The sequence below is a fragment of the Chlorocebus sabaeus genome, chromosome 24, assembly GCF_047675955.1.
Source record: "Chlorocebus sabaeus isolate Y175 chromosome 24, mChlSab1.0.hap1, whole genome shotgun sequence".
Taxonomy (NCBI): Eukaryota; Metazoa; Chordata; class Mammalia; order Primates; family Cercopithecidae; genus Chlorocebus; species Chlorocebus sabaeus.
In genome coordinates this window covers 79,335,125-79,356,721 of record NC_132927.1, presented here as the reverse complement: position 1 = coordinate 79,356,721, position 21,597 = coordinate 79,335,125, and the positions used below count along the sequence as shown (strand labels likewise).

Below are 21,597 nucleotides of genomic sequence, written 5' to 3'. Positions count from 1 at the left end.
TTTTTTTTTTTTTTTTTCCAGATGGAGTCTCACTCTGTTGCCCAGGCTAAAGTGCAGTGGCGCGATCTCGGCTCACTACAACCTCTGCCTCCTGGGCTCATGCCATTCTTCTGCCTCAGCCTCCCGAGTAGCTGGGACTACAGGCGCCCGCCACCACGCCCGGCTAGTTTTGTTTTGTTTTGTTTTGTTTTTGTTTTTTTAGTAGAGACGGAGTTTCACCGTGTTAGCCAGGATGGTCTCAATCTCCTGACCTCGTGATCCACCTGCCTCGGCCTCCCAAAGTGCCGGGATTACAGGTGTGAGCCACCACGCCTGGCCTTTTTTTTTTTTTTTTTTTTTTTTTTTTTGAGACAGAGTCTTGCTCTGTCACCCAGGCTAGAGTACAGTGGCGTGATCTTGGCTTACCACAACCCTCACCTCCTGGGCTCAAGAGATTCTCCTGCCTCAGCCTCCCAAGTAGCTGGGATTTCAGGCACATGCCACCATGTGCAGCTAATTTTTGTATTTTAAGCAGAGATAGAGTTTCACCATGTTGGCCAGGCTGGTCTTGAACTCCTGACCTCAGGTGATCTGCCCACCTCGGCCTCCCAAAGTGTTGGGATTACAGGCGTGAGCCACCGCGCCCAGTCCGCTGGTTACTTTTTCAAGTGAACTTTTTGATTATTGTTCATCTCTGGAGGGACGCCTGGTGTTTTTTCCAACTGGAATCATGTCACATGTGTCACTCACTTAAGGAGAATTGGCATCTTGAAGACATTCAGTCTTTCTGTCTGAAAATAATATGTAGACTTCAGGTTTTTTTCCCTTGACTATTCTTTGTTTCTTTTTACAGGGCTCAAACTTCCAGATTTTCAGGATTCCATTTTTGAGTATTTCAACACTGCACCCCTTGCACACGACCTGACATTTAGAGTAAGTCATTGTTTTTCTTTTTTTAAGTGACAGATGAGTTTATGATAAGTTAAAAATGGTGTAATACATGATTTTACCACTCATGGGGCCACAAACACACCAGTAAATATCCATTCAGTATTTATCTCAGAGTTGTGCTAACTATGTACTTGACCCACATATCATCAACCCACATGAAATGCATAAGGTAGGAGACGTTCAGGGTATTTGAGTTGCTCCCAGAGAAGCTTTCTCAACTCAAGTTAAGTAGAAATGAGATGAAGAAAGTGCTCAGCATCTTCAGGGAGAAATCTGCACTGGCCTCAGCTGTGTAGTGAGTTTTTCTTTTTTTTTTTAAGACAGAGTCTTGCTCCGTCCCCCAGGCTGGAGTGCAGTAGCATGATCTTGGCTCACTGCAACTTCCACCTCCTGGGTTCAAGCGATTCTCCTGCCTCAGCCTCCGGAGTAGCTGGGATTACAGGCACCCGCCACCGTGCCCGGCTAATTTTCGTGTTTTTAGTAGAGGCAGGGTTTCACCATATTGGCCAGGCTGGTCTCGAACTCCTGACCTTGTGATCTGCCCCCCCCCCCCCCCGCCCCTCGGCCTCCCAAAGTGCTGGGATTACAGTTGTGAGCCACCACACCTGGCCTGTAGCAACTATTTCAAGTAAGTACTTTAATACAAATTCTCACATTGGGATGGGTGCGGTGGCTCACACCTATAATCCCAGCACTTTGGGAGGCTGAAGTGGGAGGATCACTTGAGCCCAGGAGTTCAAGACCAGTCTGGGCAACATAGCGAGACCTTATCTCTTAAAAAAAAAAAAAATCCCACACTAGAGCAAATAAAATAACTTTAGTTGTATTACCATCTGTATAGCTGTAGAGTCCAGCATTGGGGATCAATGGGAAAGGTGGTTGATGGGAACAGTCTGGCACCAGGTGCCTCGCCAAGACCCTCGCAAGGAGGCCAGCCCCTCAGGCAGCCAGAGCCGCTGGTCACCTACTTGGGAATTAGCTGTCGAGTGAGGAGCAGACCCCACTGCCTCCCTCCGTGGGCCGCAGGTTCTTGGTGGCATTCCGTGGAGGCAGGACAGCCTTTCCTCCTCTTCTGAACCTGTAGGGATGCACCCTTGACAGCAGCACGCAAAGCACATTGGAACGGGGAGAGCAGAGCTCACTAATGGAACTCCTGATGGGGGTGCAGGGAGGGGGAGGTGGTTCCAGCCTTTGATTTAGAAAACTCCAACCCTGCAGGCGAGTGGGAAGAATAGGGTGCATGTGTACATGTCCCTCACCTGGGGTTTTGCTACGTCTGCTTTCTGTCTCTCAGCAGAGAGACTTTTTCCTCAGCAGTACTTGAAAGCGACTTGCAGGTGTCAGCGACCCCAACATACTTCAGCAGTTATTTCCCACGATTGGGGCATTCTCCCACATAACCGCAGTGTCACTGTCGTCAGGCATTCTGCGCTGGTGCCGTGGGACAGCCCGTATCCATGTGTCCCTTGTCGTCCCGGGAACGTCCTTTCCTGCTGGCTTTTCCTCCTAGTTCTGAATCTACCTGGAGATCACGAATCGCATTTAGTCTTTTTTTTTTTTTTTTTTTTTTTTTGAGATGGAGTCTCGCTCTGTCGCCCAGGCTGGAGTGCAGTGGCCGATCTCAGCTCACTGCAAGCTCCGCCTCCCGGGTTTACGCCATTCTCCTGCCTCAGCCTCCCGAGTAGCTGGGACTACAGGCGCCCGCCACCTCGCCCGGCTAGTTTTTTGTATTTTTTAGTAGAGACGGGGTTTCACCGTGTTAGCCAGGATGGTCTCGATCTCCTGACCTCGTGATCCGCCCGTCTCGGCCTCCCAAAGTGCTAGGATTACAGGCTTGAGCCACCGCGCCCGGCCGCATTTAGTCTTTTGTTTCCTTTAATCTGGAACAGTTCCCCATCTGTCCCCTCTTTTATGACAATGATATTTTGGTGTTACCCAAGTCAGTTGTCCTGCAGGATGCCCACTCTGGGTTTGTCTGATGTTCCATCTTGATCAGATGTGGGTTGAACCTTTGGCACAAACTCTGCCCAGGAGGAGCTGTGCCCTTCCCACACACAGAGGCCGGCCTGCCCAGGGTGGATGATGCCAAGTCTGATCGTTGGGTTGAGGTGGGGTTGGCTAGGGTTGCTGCCTGTGTGAGTAGGGGGTAGTCAGCAGGTGCCCATGTGGGCAGCTGCCTGGAGCAGCCTCCCCTGGGGTGGGCTCTTAGCATCCTGGCCTGTGTCTGTCACAGGCTTGCATTGCTCACAGCCACTCTGGATGCACACCTCTTCACCTTCACCTGTCAGAATGTTTGTTTGTTTTATCAAATTGGCAATGCTTCTCTTTTCCCTGAAATCCTCGGTTTTGAGGAAGCAAATAACCGGTAAGTGCCCACCGGATCTTTGATAAGCCTGTTTCTGCACAAGTCATTGTCTCTCCCTGTTGCTGCGGGGCCAGGCACCGCTGTGGGGAGGAATGAGTGGATTCCAGAGAACCAGAGATGGTGCTTGTTCAGTGAATGGAGGCCAGCAGGAAAGCGGTAGCTTTCTGTAACATTAACAGAGTAGAGGGCCCAGTAGCAAGTGAGTTTACAGCCAGTACTGTCCGTGAGTATGTGAGTCACAGCTGTGGAGAGTGGGCAGCAGAGACGGAGACAGAGGCGACATCTTTATGCCTCATTCTCTACAGCCAGCACGCCTGCCCTTGCTAATCCCTCCCCCCCTTTTTTTTTTCTCCCAGACAGAGTCTTACTCTGTCGCCCAGGCTGGAGTGCAGTGGTGCAGTTTTGGCTCACCACAACCTCCACCTCCTGAGTTCAAGCGATTCTCGTGCCTCAGCCTCCCAAATAGCTGGGACTACAGGCACGTGCCACTACACCCAGCTAATTTTTTTTTTTTTTTTTTTTTTTTTTTTGTATTTTTAGTAGAGATTGGGGTTTTGCCATGTTGCCCAGGATGGTCTTGAACTCCTGACCTCAAGTGATCCACCCACCTCAGCCTCCCAAAGTGTTGGGATTACAGGTGTGAGCCACTATGCCTGGCCCATAGTTGATTTATAAATTCTGATATAAGCACGCATAACATAAAACTTACCATCTTAACTATTTTTTAGAGTCAGGGCTTCCTTCTGCTGCCCAGGCTGGAGTACAGTGCTGCCATCATAGCTCACTGCCACCTCAGACTCCTGGACTCAAGCGATTCTCCTGCCTCAGCCTCCTGAATAGCTAGCACTACAGGTCTCGCCACCACGCCCGGCTAATTGTTAAATTTTTTGTAGAGATGGATTCTTGCTGTATTGCCCAGACTGGTCTCAAACTCCTAACCTCAGGTGATCTGCCTGCCTCGGCCTCCCAAAGTGCTGGGATTATAGGCGTGAGCCACCGTGCCTGGCCATTAATCCCTCATTAATGCCTCTGTGATTTAAGTGGGAAGGCATGTATTGTTGAAAGAAAAAACCCTCCATCAGGGGCTGAGTCTGTTAGAGCTTCCAGACTCTTGAAAATTGTCTTTGAGAAACTTCTTATCCCACTCTGCCTGCATGAAACATGTTGCTTATTACTAGAAATGGTTTGGCACCAAGATTAAGTCAATATATCTTCGTGCAAGTGTTGACTGGGTGGGAAATGATGTTTGTTCCTCCTGTCTGTTGCCTCCAAGGACTCTCTCTCCTCCTCGTCTGCATCTTCCCTGCTAGCCTTTTGGGAAGAAGTAAGTGGCTGCCAGCGCTGGCTTCCTGCGGCTTTCACTTCTGTTAGTGCACAGCCTCCTCAATGCTCCTGTCCTTTAATCTGCATCCCTTTGATTAATTAACCAACTAAATGAAACGAGCGGGGCTTTTACATGACTAAAATTAAATTAATATTCTTTTTCTCCTCATTTATCTAAAGATGGAACCATAACTCACTTAACATACCTTGTTTATGGGGCAGATTTGCTTACGTTTTTGAGCTTTGATAATTAGCCAGTTGAGCTCGCCTTTCCCTTGTGAATTTGCAGTACACAGTTGTGTGTGTGTTTTATGTGTGTGTGCTGCCGTCCCATCTGAATTCAGCTCCTTTCTTAGCGGCCTAATTAATTGCAACTGTTGGAAAGTGTTTATCTGATTTGGTTCATTGGGATTCTGATGTGGAACACAAAATACAGCTGTACACTGCTCCTTTAGGCGGCTACCCAGCCATATCTGTGCCCTAGTGCGCGGTTTGCTGGTGCTAACACTCACTACTCCGCATACCTACATGTACGTTTGTGTAAACAGCAGTGGCCTGTGATGATAAACTGTTAGTTTCAGGAATACGTGTTGAAACAGAGTTGTTTTTAAGTGGTTTCAGAGTGTAGCTTTAGCTTCAAATAAATCACTGTGAAATTAGAACTCTTAATTTGTTAAAACAAAACACTGCTTCCCTGTGTTGTAAAATCTTCAGTGAAATTCTTACAACTGCTCCTGGGCCCACCGACCTCTCTTGATGTTTGAATTTCTTCTTGATCCTTGAAATGAGGTTAAGAAGCATTTGGCTAATTGATCTTTTTTTTCTTTTTCTTTTTCTTTTTCTTTTGAGACAGTCTTGCTTCATTGCCCAGGCTGGAGTGCAGTGGCTTGATCTCGGCTCACTGCAGCGTCCACCTCCTGGGTTTAAGCGATTCTCGTGCCTCAGCCTCCAGAGTAGCTGGGATTATGGGTATGTGCTAGCACGCCCAGCTAATTTTTGTATTTTTAGTAGAGACGGGGTTTTGCCATGTTGACCAGGTTGGTCTCAAACTCCTGACTTCAGGTGATCCCCACCTCAGCCTCCCAAAGTGCTGGGATTACAGGCGTGAGCCTCCGCGCCCCGCCTGGCTAATTGGTCTTAAGGCTGCTGGTTGGGTAACCTTACTTACGAATAAAGGTCAGGAAGGATCGGCGTTTCCAGGTCTTGCCCTTTCAGTGGCCAGGGCGAGGAGGCTGCAGGAGGCGGCGGTGTGCTCAGGGCTGTGCATTAGAAGTGTCTCCAGGCAAATTCTCACCTCAGCGGGGTGACTGTGACTTGTCAGACTCACCTGCCCACGCGATCACCACTCAGCCAAGGATGCCAAGTGCAGGGGTCCTCAGGGTAGGCCGGCCAGCTAGGAGTGGAGCAGGAGTCCGTGAGGAGACCGAGGGGTGATAGGATCCAGGAGTAAGAACCGCTGGGACCTCTGGGCCAGACAGAATGTGCTTTTATTAGTAAAGAACTTGTAAGTCGAGTCTGGATCATGTAGAGTATGTCCTTTCACCCAACTCTTTCTTTCTTGGTTCTCACAGACCAGCTCAGCTAGTGAGCAAGAAACACAAGCTCTGAAGCCAGAAACGTCCCCGTCGATGTCTGTGGCTGCATCAGAGCAACAGGAGGTGAGACAGCGTTGCCTTGGTGATGCTCCCACCTGGGCTCTGCCCTCGTGTCCAGGTGACCAGACGCCACTCACCTGGCCCCTGCATAACAGCTTGCAGCGAGGGCCTCTGCCCAGGTGCTCAAGCCCACCTTTCATTTTGAGAATTAACTGTCAGTCCCTCCCCTAGATGAGGAAGGCTTCAGCAGATGTCTCAACATTGTAGCAAATTAAAGATGCAGAACTGTTCACTGTTAACACATTCTTGAGAGAAGTGCACCCCGTGGGGCCAGGTGTCTCAGCCGTGCTGAGCTGGGCCGACACTCACCTGTCCTGCTTGTCTCCCAGGACATGGCTCGGCCCCCGCAGAGGCCATCCGCTGTGCCGTTGCCCACCACGCAGGCCCTGGCTCTGGCTGGACCGAAGGTAGGGGCCTTGCTTTCACCCGGGGCGCCTTCTTAGTTCTTTAGTTGTTTATTTATTCTCAGTTACTTAGAAAATAACTTTTGTATAAGTAAAACAGACTTAGTCATTTTTGCGTACACACAGTAGTGACCCTGGTGTTCTGTAGGAAATTTGTTGAGAATGGTGTGTAATTCAGGAAGCTGTCAGGATCCTATGTTTTCTTAATGACACCAATGCTACACAAATATATTTTAATCAGAAATGTTCAGCATTTGGTCTCCCCACTCTCGTCTCATTCCCCAGGCCATATTCCCCTCTCCACGGATAGGCAGCTTACTCCTCCACATTGACTTTCATTTGTCTGCCTGCACTTTGGGAACCTTACAGAACCGTGTGGCTGGTGGGTGAGAATGACTCGGCATAAGCAGCACTGCAGTGCGTGTGCGGTTCTGAGCCTCATGCTTTTCCCAAGTGCATCCTGGAGAGCCAGCACGGGGACCCCACTGGGCCCCTGCTCCCAAGTCCTGGCCTTGGCTTCTTCTGTAACCTCCCCTTTTCTTTCATATAAATACAAACGCAGATCAGAAAGTCTCCAGGGTGACAGGCCCCCGAGTTCCAAGCATTGCGAGTACATAGCCCTGTGGCCTAAGGTGGTTTTGGTGGTTGTTAATATAGACACGGCCTCTGCTTGTGCTTCCTGCCACAGGCAGCTATGCCAGCTGGACGTAGGAAGCCAGACTTGTATGAGACTAATTAAGGGTTTGCCTTTTGGACTGAGACTCTTGCAGAGTCAGGGACCAAGTCAAGAGGTCATTTATTTGGTTACCATATTTGATAGCAGCAGCTCTGCACACTGCTGGTGTGTCGCTCCTAGTCCTGACGGCCCGGGCACCGCCCCACGGCCTCCCTGCCCACCTCAGCCAGCCTCTTCCCCCGCAGGTCTCTGGAGTTTGTGTCAGTCACTCCCCTACTTCTTGCCAGTGGTCTCACCCACATTTGTGTCCTGCTGAGGATCGTATTGGTCTCTGCTGCGCCTGAGCTTTGTAAACAGGCGGTCCCGCATGGCCTGCACCACGTCCCTCCGTTCAGCCTTGGGGCTGCTTCCATTGCCGCGGGGATCGCAGTGTGTCCACTCCCGATGAGGGACCATGAGCCTTTCCAGGCATTTGCTATTGTGAACTGTTCTCCTGTAGGTGATTCTTGTGTGTGTCTTGGACACATGCAAGGCCTGTGTGCAGCCAAACCCAAATGTGACCCCAGGTTGGCCCCCAAGAGCCAGTTGGTGCTGGTCTCCAGGAGGCCAGGAGCGTGAGCCAGAAAGAGCATTGGCCATGCCACCTCGGCGCTCTGGCCCAGCTGACCTCGCTGTTTGGTAGCAGTGCTCTCCCACTGAAGGACATATTTGTTGGCCTGTCTCTGGCTCAGGCTCGTAGGTGGTTTTCACCACTATTTGATGAGCCCTGTTAGGGAACACATAGACCAAGACCAGAACGTGCACATTTCCACCTTTTCAGGATAATGCCCAAGCCATGTAAAAACTGGATCACAGGCAGATGGATCTGACTCTTCTCAGGAGTCCGTGGTTCACCTCAGTGTTCTTGCTTTTCTCCCTCCAGCCGAAAGCTCACCAGTTCAGCATCAAGTCCTTCTCCAGCCCTACTCAGTGCAGCCACTGCACCTCCCTGATGGTTGGGCTGATCCGGCAGGGCTACGCCTGCGAGGGTGAGTGTCGCTGCAGCTCCCGGGGTCAGCGTGCACAGCCCCACACCCCCGCAGCTCAGGGCACCAGCAAGCGCCAGGGCAGCCCTTATGCAAGCAAACCAAACTGAAGTGAAGTTTGATTGGCATTATTTGAGGACAGGGTTTTTGGTTCTTTTTGGGTGGGGGGATAGGGTCTCACTCTGTAGCTCAGACTGGAGTGCAGTGGTGCAGTCACAGGTCAGCTCAAGCGATTCCCTTGTCTCAGCCTGTCAAGTAGTTGGGAGCACAGACACACACACCCCACCACACCTGACTATTTTTAAATTTTTTTGTAGAGAGTGGGGGTCTCACTTTGTTTCCCAGTCTGGTCTCGAACTCTGGGACTCAAGCGATCTCCCGCCTCAGCCTCCCGAAGTGCTGGGTTACAGGCGTGAGCCACTGCACCCAGCCTGGCAGGTTTATTTTTACAAATCCTCAGTAAAAGTCTGTGGAACCGTGGATCCCTGCTGTGCTGGGGGCTCCAGTGCACTCTGCGCCTCTGTGGTGACCCAAATCTTCTATTGAGAATTATTACAAAGTGTATCGTCTGCAGCTGTTCTTGAAAATCAGGAAAAATAATTGTGTAAAACCTTCCACTATCAGATTATCTAGAGATAACCACAATTATTTGTCTCTGCTTCTGGTCATCCTTCCTTCCTTTCCTTCCTTTCCTTCCTTTCCTTCCTTCCTTCCTTTCTTTTCTTTTTTCTTTCTCTCTCTCTCTTTCTTTCTTTCTTTCTTTCTTTTCTTTCTCTTTCTTTCTTTCTCTCTTTCCTTCCTTTCTTGTCTTTTCTTTCTTTTCTTTCTTTCTTTTCTTTCTTTTCATTTCTTTTCTTTCTTGAGACGGAATTTGACTCTGTTGCCCAGGCTGGAGTGCAGTGGCTCGATTTCAGCTTACTGCAACCTCTGCCTCCCAGATTCAAGTGATTCTCCTGCCTCATACCCCCAAGTAGCTGGGGACAGGCGCATGCCATCATGCCCAGCTAGTTCTTAGTAGAGATGGGGTTTCGCCATGTTGGCCAGGCTGGTCTCGAACTCCTGACCTCAAGTGATCCACCTGCCTCAGCCTCCCAAAGTACTGGGATTACAGGTATGAGCCACCTCACTCAGCCCATCGAATTTTTAAGGCTGTATCTTGTGCTCTTGCCCTGTGCTGGGATTTGAAATGCTCTTACCCCCTCAGTGATTGCCTCATTTCACAGATGAGCAACCACCCCAAGCCACCCAATGCTGCATGACGGTCCTGGAGCCCAGACCTCACTGGCTGTGAGCACTCACGCCTTACTGACCATGGGTCTGTGAGCAGAGTTGCCCTTCATTCTACATTATAGCAGAAGCATTGTTTTTTGTTATTTCAACTCATGCACATTTTGACTGGCTGCCAAGATCCCGCGTCCCCATGACCATTGGCCTGTAATTGCCATGTAGAAGCTCACCTGTGCGGGAGGCGGCCCGGGCTGGCGGGGACATCATGGAGACAGGCTTCTGCAGTGGGCCCTTTCCCTGTGCGCATGCTGAGGATGCATTCAGTGCCAGAGTCCCTGAGCTTTTGTGTGGATTCTGCCCTGCAACTGGTTTTACCTTCTTGGATGTCTGGACTTGATGTGAAACTTGGTCATTATTTTTTGTTTGTTTTGTTTTGTTTTTAGACAGAGTCTCGCTCTGTCTCCCAGGCTGGAGTGCAGTGGTGTGATCTCAGCTCACTACAACTTCCGCCTCCCGGGCTCAAGCGATTCTCCTGCCTCAGCCTCCCGAGTAGCTGGGATTACAGGTGTATGTCACCATGCCTGGCTAATTTTTGTATTTTTAATAAAGGCGGGATTTCACCATGTTGGCCAGGCTGGTCTCAAACTCCTGACCTCAAGTGGTCTGCCCACCTCAGCCTCCGAAAGTGCTGGGAGTCCAGGCGAGGCCTGGTAATTATTAAATTGCCTCTTTGGGCATAGGTTCTGCAGTGACTTCTCTGTGGGCAGCACGCTTTGAAGGCAGTGTTCTTGCTCTCTTCCAGTGTGTTCCTTTGCTTGCCACGTGTCCTGCAAAGACAGCGCCCCCCAGGTGTGCCCAATACCTCCCGAGCAGTCCAAGAGGCCTCTGGGCGTGGATGTGCAGCGAGGCATCGGAACAGCCTACAAAGGCCATGTCAAGGTAGGCGGTTTCATCTCCACCCCTCAGCCATCGGTGCCTGTGAGGTGCAGGGACCAATAGCCATGCCCAGCCACTCTCGAAAGCAGCCCCTTGCTCTGGCAGGCAGCCCTGGTGCCAGTCCTAGGAGGCTTCCCCTCCTGGGCACTGAGGCCATCAGGTCTGCACAGCCGCTGTTCTGAATGGCCTGGGCATCCTGAGGCCTCCACGCAGACGCTCACTCAGAGTCCATCCTGGGCTGAGCGTCTGGCCAGTGGGCAGAAGCTCAGTCTGAAAGCCACTGTGCCAGGCCCACGTCTACAAGACTGTCAGGCTGCGTGTACCACAGCACCCTGCATGGGGTGGATGCAATGTTGGCTGAGCTGCCAGCTTTCCTGGCACTGTCTGCTGCCACGCATGGACCCCTCCCCAGCAATGCCTTGAGCCTTCTTGGGAAAACCCCCTCTGTCCAGATAGCTCTGTTTGCCGGCCTGGCAGCTGGAAGGAGATTGTGAACGAGTGTAATGGGGCCTGGCGGCCTGCCTGGCCTGGTGGAACGTGGCCACTGTTTGTTTTTATTAATAGGTCCCAAAGCCCACGGGGGTGAAGAAGGGATGGCAGCGTGCATATGCAGTTGTCTGTGACTGCAAGCTCTTCCTGTATGATCTGCCTGAAGGGAAATCCACCCAGCCTGGTGTCATTGCGAGCCAAGTCTTGGATCTCAGGTCTGTGTTTGGGCAGCACTGTCCTTGCTCTGTGAATCTTCCTTATCTATCTTTAGCCAAAAGGACAGTGTGTTCCTTGGTAATCTTTCACCTCATGTATACTTCACCCGCTTCATTATTGTACGGTTGCAAGAATGGGTACAGCTTAGTCATGACTTAAAGCGCTCACATGCATATGAGCAGACGTGCTCATGGGCCTGCACGCACAGGAACATGGGCGCTGTAGACGCTTCCTGCCTCGCATGTGTTTGCATTGAAAAGTTTGCCACAGGGGAATGAATTTAACATTAGAAAACCACATGCCCAAGAACAAGCAGAAGACATCCCAGAGAAAAGCTGTGCAGCCCACAGCCATCTGTGCATTTTAGAGACCGGGGCAGGTGCTCTTGGCTTGTGGACGAAGTCTAGAGCCATGGGCCATGTGGGTGTGTGTGACCACAGCCTTTGCTGTGTGACCCTGTCTCAGTGCCACCCAGTGTCAGCTGCAGGAGCAGGCGGGGCCTCCTTCCCACTTTTTCCTAGAGTTGATATCTGTGGCCCATCTGTTTGTGAGATGAGGACAGTGGTCATGTTACTGGCATGTGGGGTATTGTTGTGAAGGTAAACACATCACTAAGAGGCCTAGCTCAGCCCAGGGCTTGCACACGGAGCCGTGCTACCGCCTCTGTGTCATCTCTGTGCAGTGCCCGTGCACTGTCTCTGATGTGGTGCACACAGGACTGCTCTGGGCTCAGGCAGGGCCTGGAGACTCCCATCTGTAGCGTTGGTTCATGGGGCAGGGCTGCTGGGCAGGTACCCTGAGGACAGCAAGGATGAGTCGGGATCACCTGGCAGCATACTCCCACTTTCCATGCCCCACCCCCCCGGGGCACCTGCCAGTCCCTGGCTGTGTACAGCTATGCCCCTGACCTGGTGACAAAGAGCTACTGGTAGACGAAAAATTGGCCTAAGCCAAAGTCAAGGGTCCCATCAGAGAGCTAAGCACTCTTCAGGGAGCCTCTTCAGAACAGCACTTCCACAGTGACCCACACCCTGCTCCCCTTCTCACCTCCACACCCACGCCACCCCCCACTCCTCCACCCCCCACCTCCAAACCCACCCACCACTCCCCCACCCCCCACCTCCAAACCCACCCCCACTCCCCTACCACCCTCACCTCCAAACCCACACCCCACTCCCCTACCCCGCTCACCTCAAAACACACCCCCCACTCCCCTACCCTCCTCACCTCCAAACCCACCCCCACTCCCCTACCCCCCACCTCCAAACCCACCCCCACTCCCCTACCCCCTTTACCTCCACACCTACCCACACCTCCACATCCACCCCCATTCCCCCACCCCCTCACCTCCACACCCATTCCACCCCCACTCCCCCCACCTCCACACCCATTCCACCCCCCACACCCCCCCACCTCCACACCCATTCCACCCCCCACTCCCCCCCACCTCCACACCCATTCCACCCCCCACTCCCCCCCACCTCCACACCCATTCCACCCCCCACTCCCCCCCACCTCCACACCCATTCCACCCCCACTCCCCCCCACCTCCACACCCGTTCCACCCCCCACACCCCTCCACCTCCAAATCCACCCCCCACTCCCCTACCCCCTGACCTCCACACCCACCCCCACTCCCCACTCACCTCCACATCCACCCCACCCCCTCACCTCCACACCCAACCCCCCATCTCCAAACCTACCCCCCACTCCCCTAACCCCCTCACCTCCCAACCCACCCCCCACTCCCTTACCCACCTCACCTCCACACCGACCACACCCCCACTCCCCCCTCTCACCTCCAAAGCCACCCCACCCCCCTCACCTCCACACCCACCCCGCTCCCCACACCCTACTCCCCCCTCACCTACACCCAACACCCCCCACTCTGTCTCACCTCCACACCTACCCTGCACTCCCCCCTCCCCTCCACACCCACCCTGCACTCCCCCCTCACCTCCATACCCCCCCTCACTTCCACACCCACTCCCCACTCCCCCCTCACCTCCACACCCACCACACCGCCTCTCACCTCCACACCCACCCCAACTTCCCCTCTCATCTCCACACCTACCCCCCAATCCCCCCTCATCTCCATACTTACCCCCACATTCCGCCTCTCACCTCCAGACCCACCCCACCCTTTATTCCCCCTTCACCTACACCCGACACCTCCCACTCTCGGTCTCACCTCCACACCCACCCCACACTCCCCCCTCACCTCCACACCCACCCCTTCCCTTCTCACCTCCACACCCACCCCCCACTTCCCCCTCACCTCCATCCCCACCCCCCATTCCCCGCTCATCTCCATACCCACCCCACCCTCAACTCCCCGCTCACCTCCACGCCCACCCCTCACTCCCCCCCACTCCGTTTCACCTCCACACCCCTCACCCCACTTGTCTTGTGCACGTGGCTGTGGAGGGACTGCCTGGCTGTGCCAAATGCAGACCGTGTTGTCTGTAATTGGCATAGTCTGGAGGCACCAGCACAGAGTGGATGAGGCTCCGGGGCTTCCTTTCAGCATCCCTAAGCCCTGAAACACCTCCCAGAGTTTTGAGGTGTTTGTTGGCCCTGCCCGTGTTTCTTACATTTGCGTGGGCGAGGGGCCCGCCCTCCACTGCAGAACACGGGGGTGGAAGGACACAGCAGGGCAGGGCGCGGGCAGGGCGTGGGAGGGCCTCGGGCCCTGTGTGTGTGTGTCTCCCAGCGGGCTGAATGTTTCTTTCCTACCAGAGATGACGAGTTTTCCGTGAGCTCAGTCCTGGCCTCAGATGTCATTCATGCTACACGCCGAGATATTCCATGTATATTCAGGGTATGAATTTTTCATTAATCTTTTTAACAAAGCATATGGTTAAAACTGATTATTCCAGGCATGTCATTGTGCCGCAGCAGCCACCAGCGCACCTCCAGTGTGACCCTCGGGTCTCGGCCTCCAGCCTGGCTCCAGGTCCTTGTGCGTCCTGTCCTGGCCAAGTAGCTGCCTGTGCCCGTCTCGGGGAGCCTCCTGGCTGGCTTCTTCCAGACACCCTACTTCACTGAGCCTCCCTTCTGCTACATCGGAAACTCCTCTTCCACCCAGTCCACATCCCGGCCACTGTCCCCACAGCGTGTGCACTGCCAGGCAGGCGCTGTGGTGGGTTAGGCGTGAAGGTGCCGCTCCAGTGCCCCCCAGCCCATTGGAGCCAGCGTTTTTGTTGGCTTAGTGAGTGAGTCCCTCACTGAGTTAGTGTTAGACATTGTAGCATTAGGACGTTTCTAGAAGATTGAATTGGGGAAAGAAGCCCTCTAGCCCCCGCCATTGGGAATTTTTTTATAAACAGTAAAATTTTGGTTGACAACAAAACTAAGTCTATAAATCAGCTTTTACTAAATCACAGCTCTATTCAGAAACAACCTCCCATACACAGTACAGGAAATTGCCATCATTGTTACTGGAGTGATGGTCATTTGGTAATGTGTGCGCTCAGAGGCTGCTCCCAGGGAGGCATGATTTGGGCCAGTGTTTTTCAGATCTGCTTTTCCTGGACACATTTTCAGAATCTGCTTTTATTTATAATGATTATTCAAGAAAGCAGATTTAAAGTAGGCAGCTACTCATAGTTTTGGCAAAAGGAGAATTAACGAAAATGAGACCAGGAAGCGATCTCATGGGCTGTTTAGAACCCCGCCCCTTCCGTATCCTGCTGTGGGAGCCCCTGCAAGGCGCCCCATGAGGTGGAGTCAGGGGTCCCCGCCTGGGAAGCACATCAGCCCCCATTGCTCCTGGGGTGCGTGGCTCCAGCAGGGCCGTGGCAGCTGTGTGCAGCTTTGGTGTTTGATGGCTTCTTTGTTTTCTTCTGTTTCCTGTCATGAAGGTGACGGCCTCTCTCTTAGGTGCACCTTCTAAGACCAGCTCGCTGCTCATTCTGACAGAAAATGAGAATGAAAAGAGGAAATGGGTTGGGATTCTAGAAGGACTCCAGTCCATCCTTCATAAAAACCGGCTGAGGAATCAGGTCGTGCATGTTCCCTTGGAAGCCTACGACAGCTCGCTGCCTCTCATCAAGGCCGTCCTAACAGCTGCCATCGTGGGTACGTCCCAGAGGCTGTGTCCTTTAAGTGTCGGAAGCAACAGCACTTTCGGCAGTGCTGTGGTGCCCATCTGAAAATCAGAGGAAGGTCACAGGCGGGTTGTCCATTTGAGTTTGTAGACAGTTTCTCCATGCATGTTAAGAAGCAGATGACCTGTGTGGACAGTACAGTCGGCCCTGGCTAAGCCTGGGGGTCAGCTCTAGGAGCCCCACACGCACCCAAATCCTCGCAGACTCAATCCCACAGTCAGCCGGCCCTGTGGAGTCCTTATGGACAGAAAGTCACCCCCGATACTGAAGTGTCACATCCTCGGAATGCTGTATTCTCATCCACATATAGTTGAAAAGTATCTGTGAATATTTGTGAATGAGCCCACCCACGCATTCAAACCCATATTGTTCACGGTCAGCTGTACTGACTTTGTGTACGTTACTTACCCCTCCACAGATGCAGACAGGATTGCAGTCGGCCTAGAAGAAGGGCTCTATGTCATAGAGGTCACCCGAGATGGTGAGTGAGCAGGAGGTTCCAGCCTGGGATGTCACAGGCCCAGCCTGGCCTCTGCAGACAGCACAGGGTCAGTAGCTTCTAAGGGTTAAGACAAATGCGCCTGATGAAGGCGCCAGAGGGGCCAGAGTGCCGTGGAGACCAGCATCGAGTGCATGGTGACGTGGTGCTCAGTTCCGTGTCGCATCCATTGAGTTCTTCAAGGGGAGCACTGGGTGGGAGTGGGTGGTGGGGTCAAGGAAAGGAGGAACAGCTACAGATGTTCCACATGTGCTGAGGCTTCACTTGAGAAGCTTTAGTTTGCTTCCAATTTTGACACTTTCACTCTTCCCAGCAAGGGAGGGCAAAGGTATCCTGACATGCACCCGCTCCACAGCCGTGGATCTAGGAGCAGAAACGTCAGGAGACTGGAACTGGCCCTGGGCAGGGGACAGGGACCCTGGGGAGCATCCCCCAAGGAATCCAGTAACATTTCATGTGAGCTGTAGTCCTTTCCCGACAGACCCAGCATCTCTGCACGTGATGGCCATGGAGCGAGAAGGGTGGGGCAGCCGCTGGGTGAGGCCGTAGCCTGGCAGCTCTGTGGGGAGCTCCTGAGCAAGCGAGGGTCTTGGGTTAACCTGGGGGCCGTGTGAGCTCGGTGTCTTCAGAGGATTTGTCTCAGGGCCCCAGCGGGTTGGAGACAGCTTTGTTCCTCATGTGCAGCGCGAGGGCTCTCTGGTTCGGGGATGAGCTGGAAGGAGGCCCAGATCACCCCAGGGCCTCGCTGCACGAAGGCCCAGGTGGAAGCACAGCCCACAGCAGCAGAGGCGGAGGAGCCTTCGGACTGGCCCCCGAGGCTGCCCTAAGAGCGCACTGTGGATGTGTGGGGCAGCTTCTCCAGGGGGCACTCAAGCCGCTGGCTCTGTGGGCAGGGATGGGCTCAGGGCTGGGCTCAGGCTGCACACATAGGAAGGGAGCCCAGGGGAGGGCCCCAGGGTGTTCCAGGCAGGTCCTTAGCCAAGGCCGTCAGCCCCTGTGAGTGAGCTGCTGGCTGTCCCATTGGCCTCACGCTCTTGTCCTCCCTGCCACAGTGATCGTCCGTGCCGCTGACTGTAAGAAGGTGCACCAGATCGAGCTTGCTCCCAGAGAGAAGATCGTAATCCTCCTCTGTGGCCGGAACCACCATGTGCACCTCTATCCATGGTCATCCCTTGATGGAGCGGAGGGCAGTTTTGACATCAAGCTTCCGGAAACCAAAGGCTGCCAGCTCATGGCCACGGCCACACTCAAGAGGAACTCTGGCACCTGCCTGTTTGTGGCCGTGAAACGGCTGATCCTTTGCTATGAGATCCAGAGAACGAAGCCATTCCACAGAAAGTTCAATGAGATTGTGGCTCCCGGCAGCGTGCAGTGCCTGGCGGTGCTCAGGGACAGGCTCTGTGTGGGCTACCCTTCTGGGTTCTGCCTGCTAAGCATCCAGGGGGACGGGCAGCCTCTGAACCTGGTAAATCCCAATGACCCCTCGCTTGCGTTCCTCTCACAACAGTCTTTTGATGCCCTTTGTGCTGTGGAGCTCGAAAGCGAGGAGTACCTGCTTTGCTTCAGCCACATGGGACTGTACGTGGACCCGCAAGGCCGGAGGGCACGCGCGCAGGAGCTCATGTGGCCTGCGGCTCCTGTCGCCTGTAGTATGTATATGTTTTCTGTTGCATATCCCTGTTGCTGCTTTTCCCACCGACAGTCAGCATGTGTTCGATTTTGCTTTGGTTTGTCTTCCAGTCCCTTAGTTGAGTAGTCAGAGTATCGGGAGAGATGGGCTCCATGACAGCCCACAGCAGAGAGCACGGTTCAGATCTCACATCTCAGACCAGCAGTGGGCGGGCTCAGCAACCTCTCTCCCTGAGCACGTGGGGCCAGTTCTTCCAGAGGCCTCAGCAGAAGACCCCATTGGCGGGCATAGCCCTTCCTGGGCAGAAGGGCTCGGCGAACCGAGAACAGGGTGTGGCATTCATCACTCATTTAAAAGGCCTTCCTTGTAATAATACAGAAACTTACACAGTAGTAAAGACAAGCTTGAGGGGTTTTGGTGGCCAGAAAAAAATTCACCTCTGGTGTCTTAAGTTACAGTTCCTCCTGGGAGAGCAAGTGTCTTCTGAAAGTGGTAGGAGCTGTTTTTCAAACAGTTGGGTCACTTAATTTGCTTAGTTGATGTGACTTTCTCTGTGAATGGTGGCACTGGGGGAAAGTAGGACCAGTGGACACTTCCTGACTGGCCCGCTGTCTGATTGCTTTTAAAACTTTAAACTGGGCGGGGAGCGGTGGCTCACACCTGTAATCCCAGCACCGTGCGAGGCTGAGGCAGGAGGCTCACTTGAGCTCAGGAGTTCGATACCAGCCTTGTCTCTATTAAAAAACAAAACATGGCTCACACCTGTAATCCCTTGGGAGGCCAAGGCGGGCAGATCACGAGGTCAGGAGATCGAGACCATCCTGGCTAATAGGGTGAAACCCCATCTATACTAAAAATACAAAAAAAAAAATTAACTGGGCGTGGTGGCGGGCGCCTGTAGTCCCAGCTACTCTGGAGGCTGAGGCAGGAGAATCGCTTGAACCCGGGACGCGGAGGTTGCAGTGAGCCGAGATTGTACCACTCACTGCACTCTAGCCTGGGCAACAGAAAAAGACTCCATCTCAGACAGACAGACAAACAAACTAGCCAGGCACGGTGCCACATGCTTATAGTCCCAGCTACTTGGGAGGCTGAAACAGGACTGCTTGGGCCCAGGAGATGGAAGCTGTAGTGAGCCATGATCACACCACTACACTCTAGCCTGGGGGACAGAGTGAGACCCTGTCTCTTAAAATGGAAAGGAAACCTTAAACCTCAGAATCCCTCTGTTTGATCTATCAGAGTAGCCTGCACCATCAAATCCACAGATCAAGAGGAGGCCGGGAGGAAGACAAGCTGGGCAGATGTGGGGGGGTGGTAACAGGGCAAGAGATGGGGAATTATGTTCTCCCTCAGTTACCTGAAGCTAAACCCCTTTGTCTGCCCCATTGTCGGCCTTGCTGAGACAGCAGCATACCCAGGGCATCATGGCTAGACACCAGGCCTGTGAGGTGCATGGCCAGCCTCCACCCACAGGGGCTTACTGCAGTGTGTCCCGGCTCCATCCTGATGGCCATACCACAGCAGACGTGTGGGCAGTGGGGCCGGGCCATGGGCCTGGGGTGAGGTGCAGAAAGGGGCCAGTCCCACTGCCTCAGCACCCCTCGTCCTGGAGTCTTCCCCCAACACCCTGTTGGCCTCTTCGTGGGCCGCCAGCACAGGGTTTGAAACCACACAGAATTTACATTTTTGCAAAATGTAACGTTGAAGAGGACGCAGGTCACTTATTGCAGTGTTATTTATAATCCTGGCCACACGTGTCTGTCATAGACACCTAAGTTCCTGGGTTCTCCGCCTTGGTGGCCCTCCTCTCTCCCGTGGGCACAGTGCAGATGCAGATGAGTCTCAGAGCTGGTCAAAAGTAATTCTGTCACCTGTAGGATGCAGAACTGCTCATTCTGCACCCTGTGCTGAGCGCCCTGTGTAGGTAGCCTCTCCTGCTCCTCCCCATCCCTTAGGGCAGGTGTCATCGGTCCTGTTGCAGAGGAGGCAGCTGAGGGCCACAGGGGCCACGTGCCCTGCATCAGTCACATGTAACATCTGTCAGGCTCTAGAGCCCGTGTTCTTTTCACTAGAATCTGTTTCACTAGAATCTTTTCACTGGGCATCTGTTTATCACTGAGTCAGCAAACTAGACTTCTCCGTGGTTCCTTGCAAGCGAATCCTCATGTACTCGGCAGGCAAAGGCCTTCCCAGAAGCCCCTGTGTGGAGAGTGGTTCCCTGAAGGGCAGTTTCTGGGGCTGCTTTTGACGTGGTTCTCAGAGGCCTCACAGGTTCATCTGAAATGCTCCTTCGGAGGCAGTTTGGTGACCAGGCCAGTATCTTTTGTCTTTTTTGCAAACCCTGTTTGATTTTCCTTTTTGTATTCAGAAGAAAGGCCTGATCTTCTAGCCTGTTTGGAATCTGTGATAGAAACAGAGCAGAAGGCTTTTAAAATGCATCTTCAGGCAGTGAGGTGTGTCATGATGCAGGATTAACCTTAAACTCTGGAGGCAGCAGAGCCAGGAACGAGCACTGAGCTGGAGCTCTCCTGCATTTGGGGCTTGCCGCCTCCCAGCTCTGCGTTTCTGCAAGCTGAGGGCCAGGAGCCAAGCCACACTGAGGGGCTGTGGGGACAGTGAGAGTGCCACCCACGCAGAGGGACCGAGCGGTGGACACGCACTGCTCCTCCATCGCATGGCACAGCTGTGTTGTTGCTCTTCTACCCATGGAGAAAGCCCCTTAAACTCCAAATGGCCAAAGGCTCCCCAGTTCTTGGTCTCACATCCTTGGCGCCTTGGGTGAAGTTGCTTCTGTAAGCCGACAGATGAGCAGGTGAGGAGCACAGCGCGGACCCCAGAGCTCCCTGCAGGACGCCCTTACCCCACTTGCATATGCCTTCAGACCAGGCTGCAGAGGGGCCTCCCACGCTGCCATAGCACAGGTTCCTAGGGGTCTAGGGTCGTTAGTGTGGAGGGTAGACAGGCAGGGTTGTGGCTCAGAGGTCAGCAGTGGTTTCTGTGTGGGTTTTAATATCTACCTGGAAACCTGACTTGCCATCTCCCATGGAACAAATTAGCCTCACCATACTGAACAGTCGTCCCCTACCTGAATTTCCAGTGTGTTGAGCCTGAATTTGCTTTCAGGATAATCACATCTCATGAGAGCTAAATGAAAAACCAGACTTTTAAAAGTCACCTTCAACATGTGTACAATAGTATTCAAAATATTAGTTACAGAAGCGATGGTGGAGCATTTAAACATTCGATCGTGTTTGTTTAAACTTTGAAATGAAGATGAATTCCAGAGTGGGAGCGTGAAGTCTTTGGTGACGTGAACCAGCTGAGGGCAGTGCTGCCGCCTCTGCACTTGTTCAAGTGCCAAGGCATGGCCTCCGGCCCAAGGGCAGGTGAGTTCCCGAGCCACTGTGGCTCACCCCGCCCTGCTCCGTCTGCGCTAGGTTGCAGCCCCACCCACGTCACGGTGTACAGCGAGTATGGCGTGGACGTCTTCGATGTGCGCACCATGGAGTGGGTGCAGACCATCGGCCTGCGCAGGGTAAGGAAGTCTCGGCGCCGTCCGGTGCGGGCGGCTTCTCCCGGTGCGGGCGGGCTTCTCCCGGTGCGGGCGGGCTTCTCCCGGTGCGGGCGGCCTTCTCCCGGTGCGGGCGGCTTCTCCCGGTGCAGTTTGTGCGTGGCCGCACTTACACTGTCCCTCCCTGGTTTCCAATCCAGATAAGGCCCCTGAACTCTGAGGGCACCCTGAACCTCCTCAACTGTGAGCCTCCACGCTTGATCTACTTCAAGAGCAAGTTCTCGGGTGAGCCTTCCTCTGCACTAGGAGTGGAGGGAAGGGAAGTCGGAGGGGCGTGTGTCCCTGGCGCCGCAGCACCGTCACCGCGCGCTCTGCTTCCTCAGGAGCGGTTCTCAACGTGCCAGACACCTCCGACAACAGCAAGAAGCAGATGCTGCGCACCAGGAGCAAAAGGCGGTTCGTCTTCAAGGTCCCGGAGGAAGAGAGACTGCAGCAGAGGCGGTAGGAGCGGGGCCTCACGGGGCAGCCGGGCCTCGCTCTAGGGAGGGGCCAAGAGGATTCTCTCATGTCCGTGAATCTCAAAAGTGTTTCCTTTCCCC

The 21,597-nt window shown here is 53.5% G+C and overlaps 1 protein-coding gene across 2 annotated transcripts in view; it reads left to right on the top strand.

Moving 5' to 3' along the window:
* CDC42BPB (CDC42 binding protein kinase beta) overlaps nt 1-21,597 on the top strand; it is a 129,387-nt gene that overhangs the window by 100,137 nt on the left and 7,653 nt on the right. Inside the window, exons 21-33 of one of the 2 annotated variants that reach the window (XM_007987923.3) lie at nt 833-912; nt 6,190-6,276; nt 6,603-6,680; nt 8,276-8,381; nt 10,408-10,544; nt 11,106-11,245; nt 13,986-14,067; nt 15,110-15,326; nt 15,774-15,836; nt 16,907-17,503; nt 20,925-21,022; nt 21,199-21,283; nt 21,382-21,499. In XM_007987923.3, coding sequence (XP_007986114.2) covers nt 833-912; nt 6,190-6,276; nt 6,603-6,680; nt 8,276-8,381; nt 10,408-10,544; nt 11,106-11,245; nt 13,986-14,067; nt 15,110-15,326; nt 15,774-15,836; nt 16,907-17,503; nt 20,925-21,022; nt 21,199-21,283; nt 21,382-21,499 — 1,888 coding nt within the window. The remainder of the gene's footprint in view (nt 1-832; nt 913-6,189; nt 6,277-6,602; nt 6,681-8,275; nt 8,382-10,407; nt 10,545-11,105; nt 11,246-13,985; nt 14,068-15,109; nt 15,327-15,773; nt 15,837-16,906; nt 17,504-20,924; nt 21,023-21,198; nt 21,284-21,381; nt 21,500-21,597) is intronic. The other variant, XM_037984569.2, reaches the window with a different exon arrangement.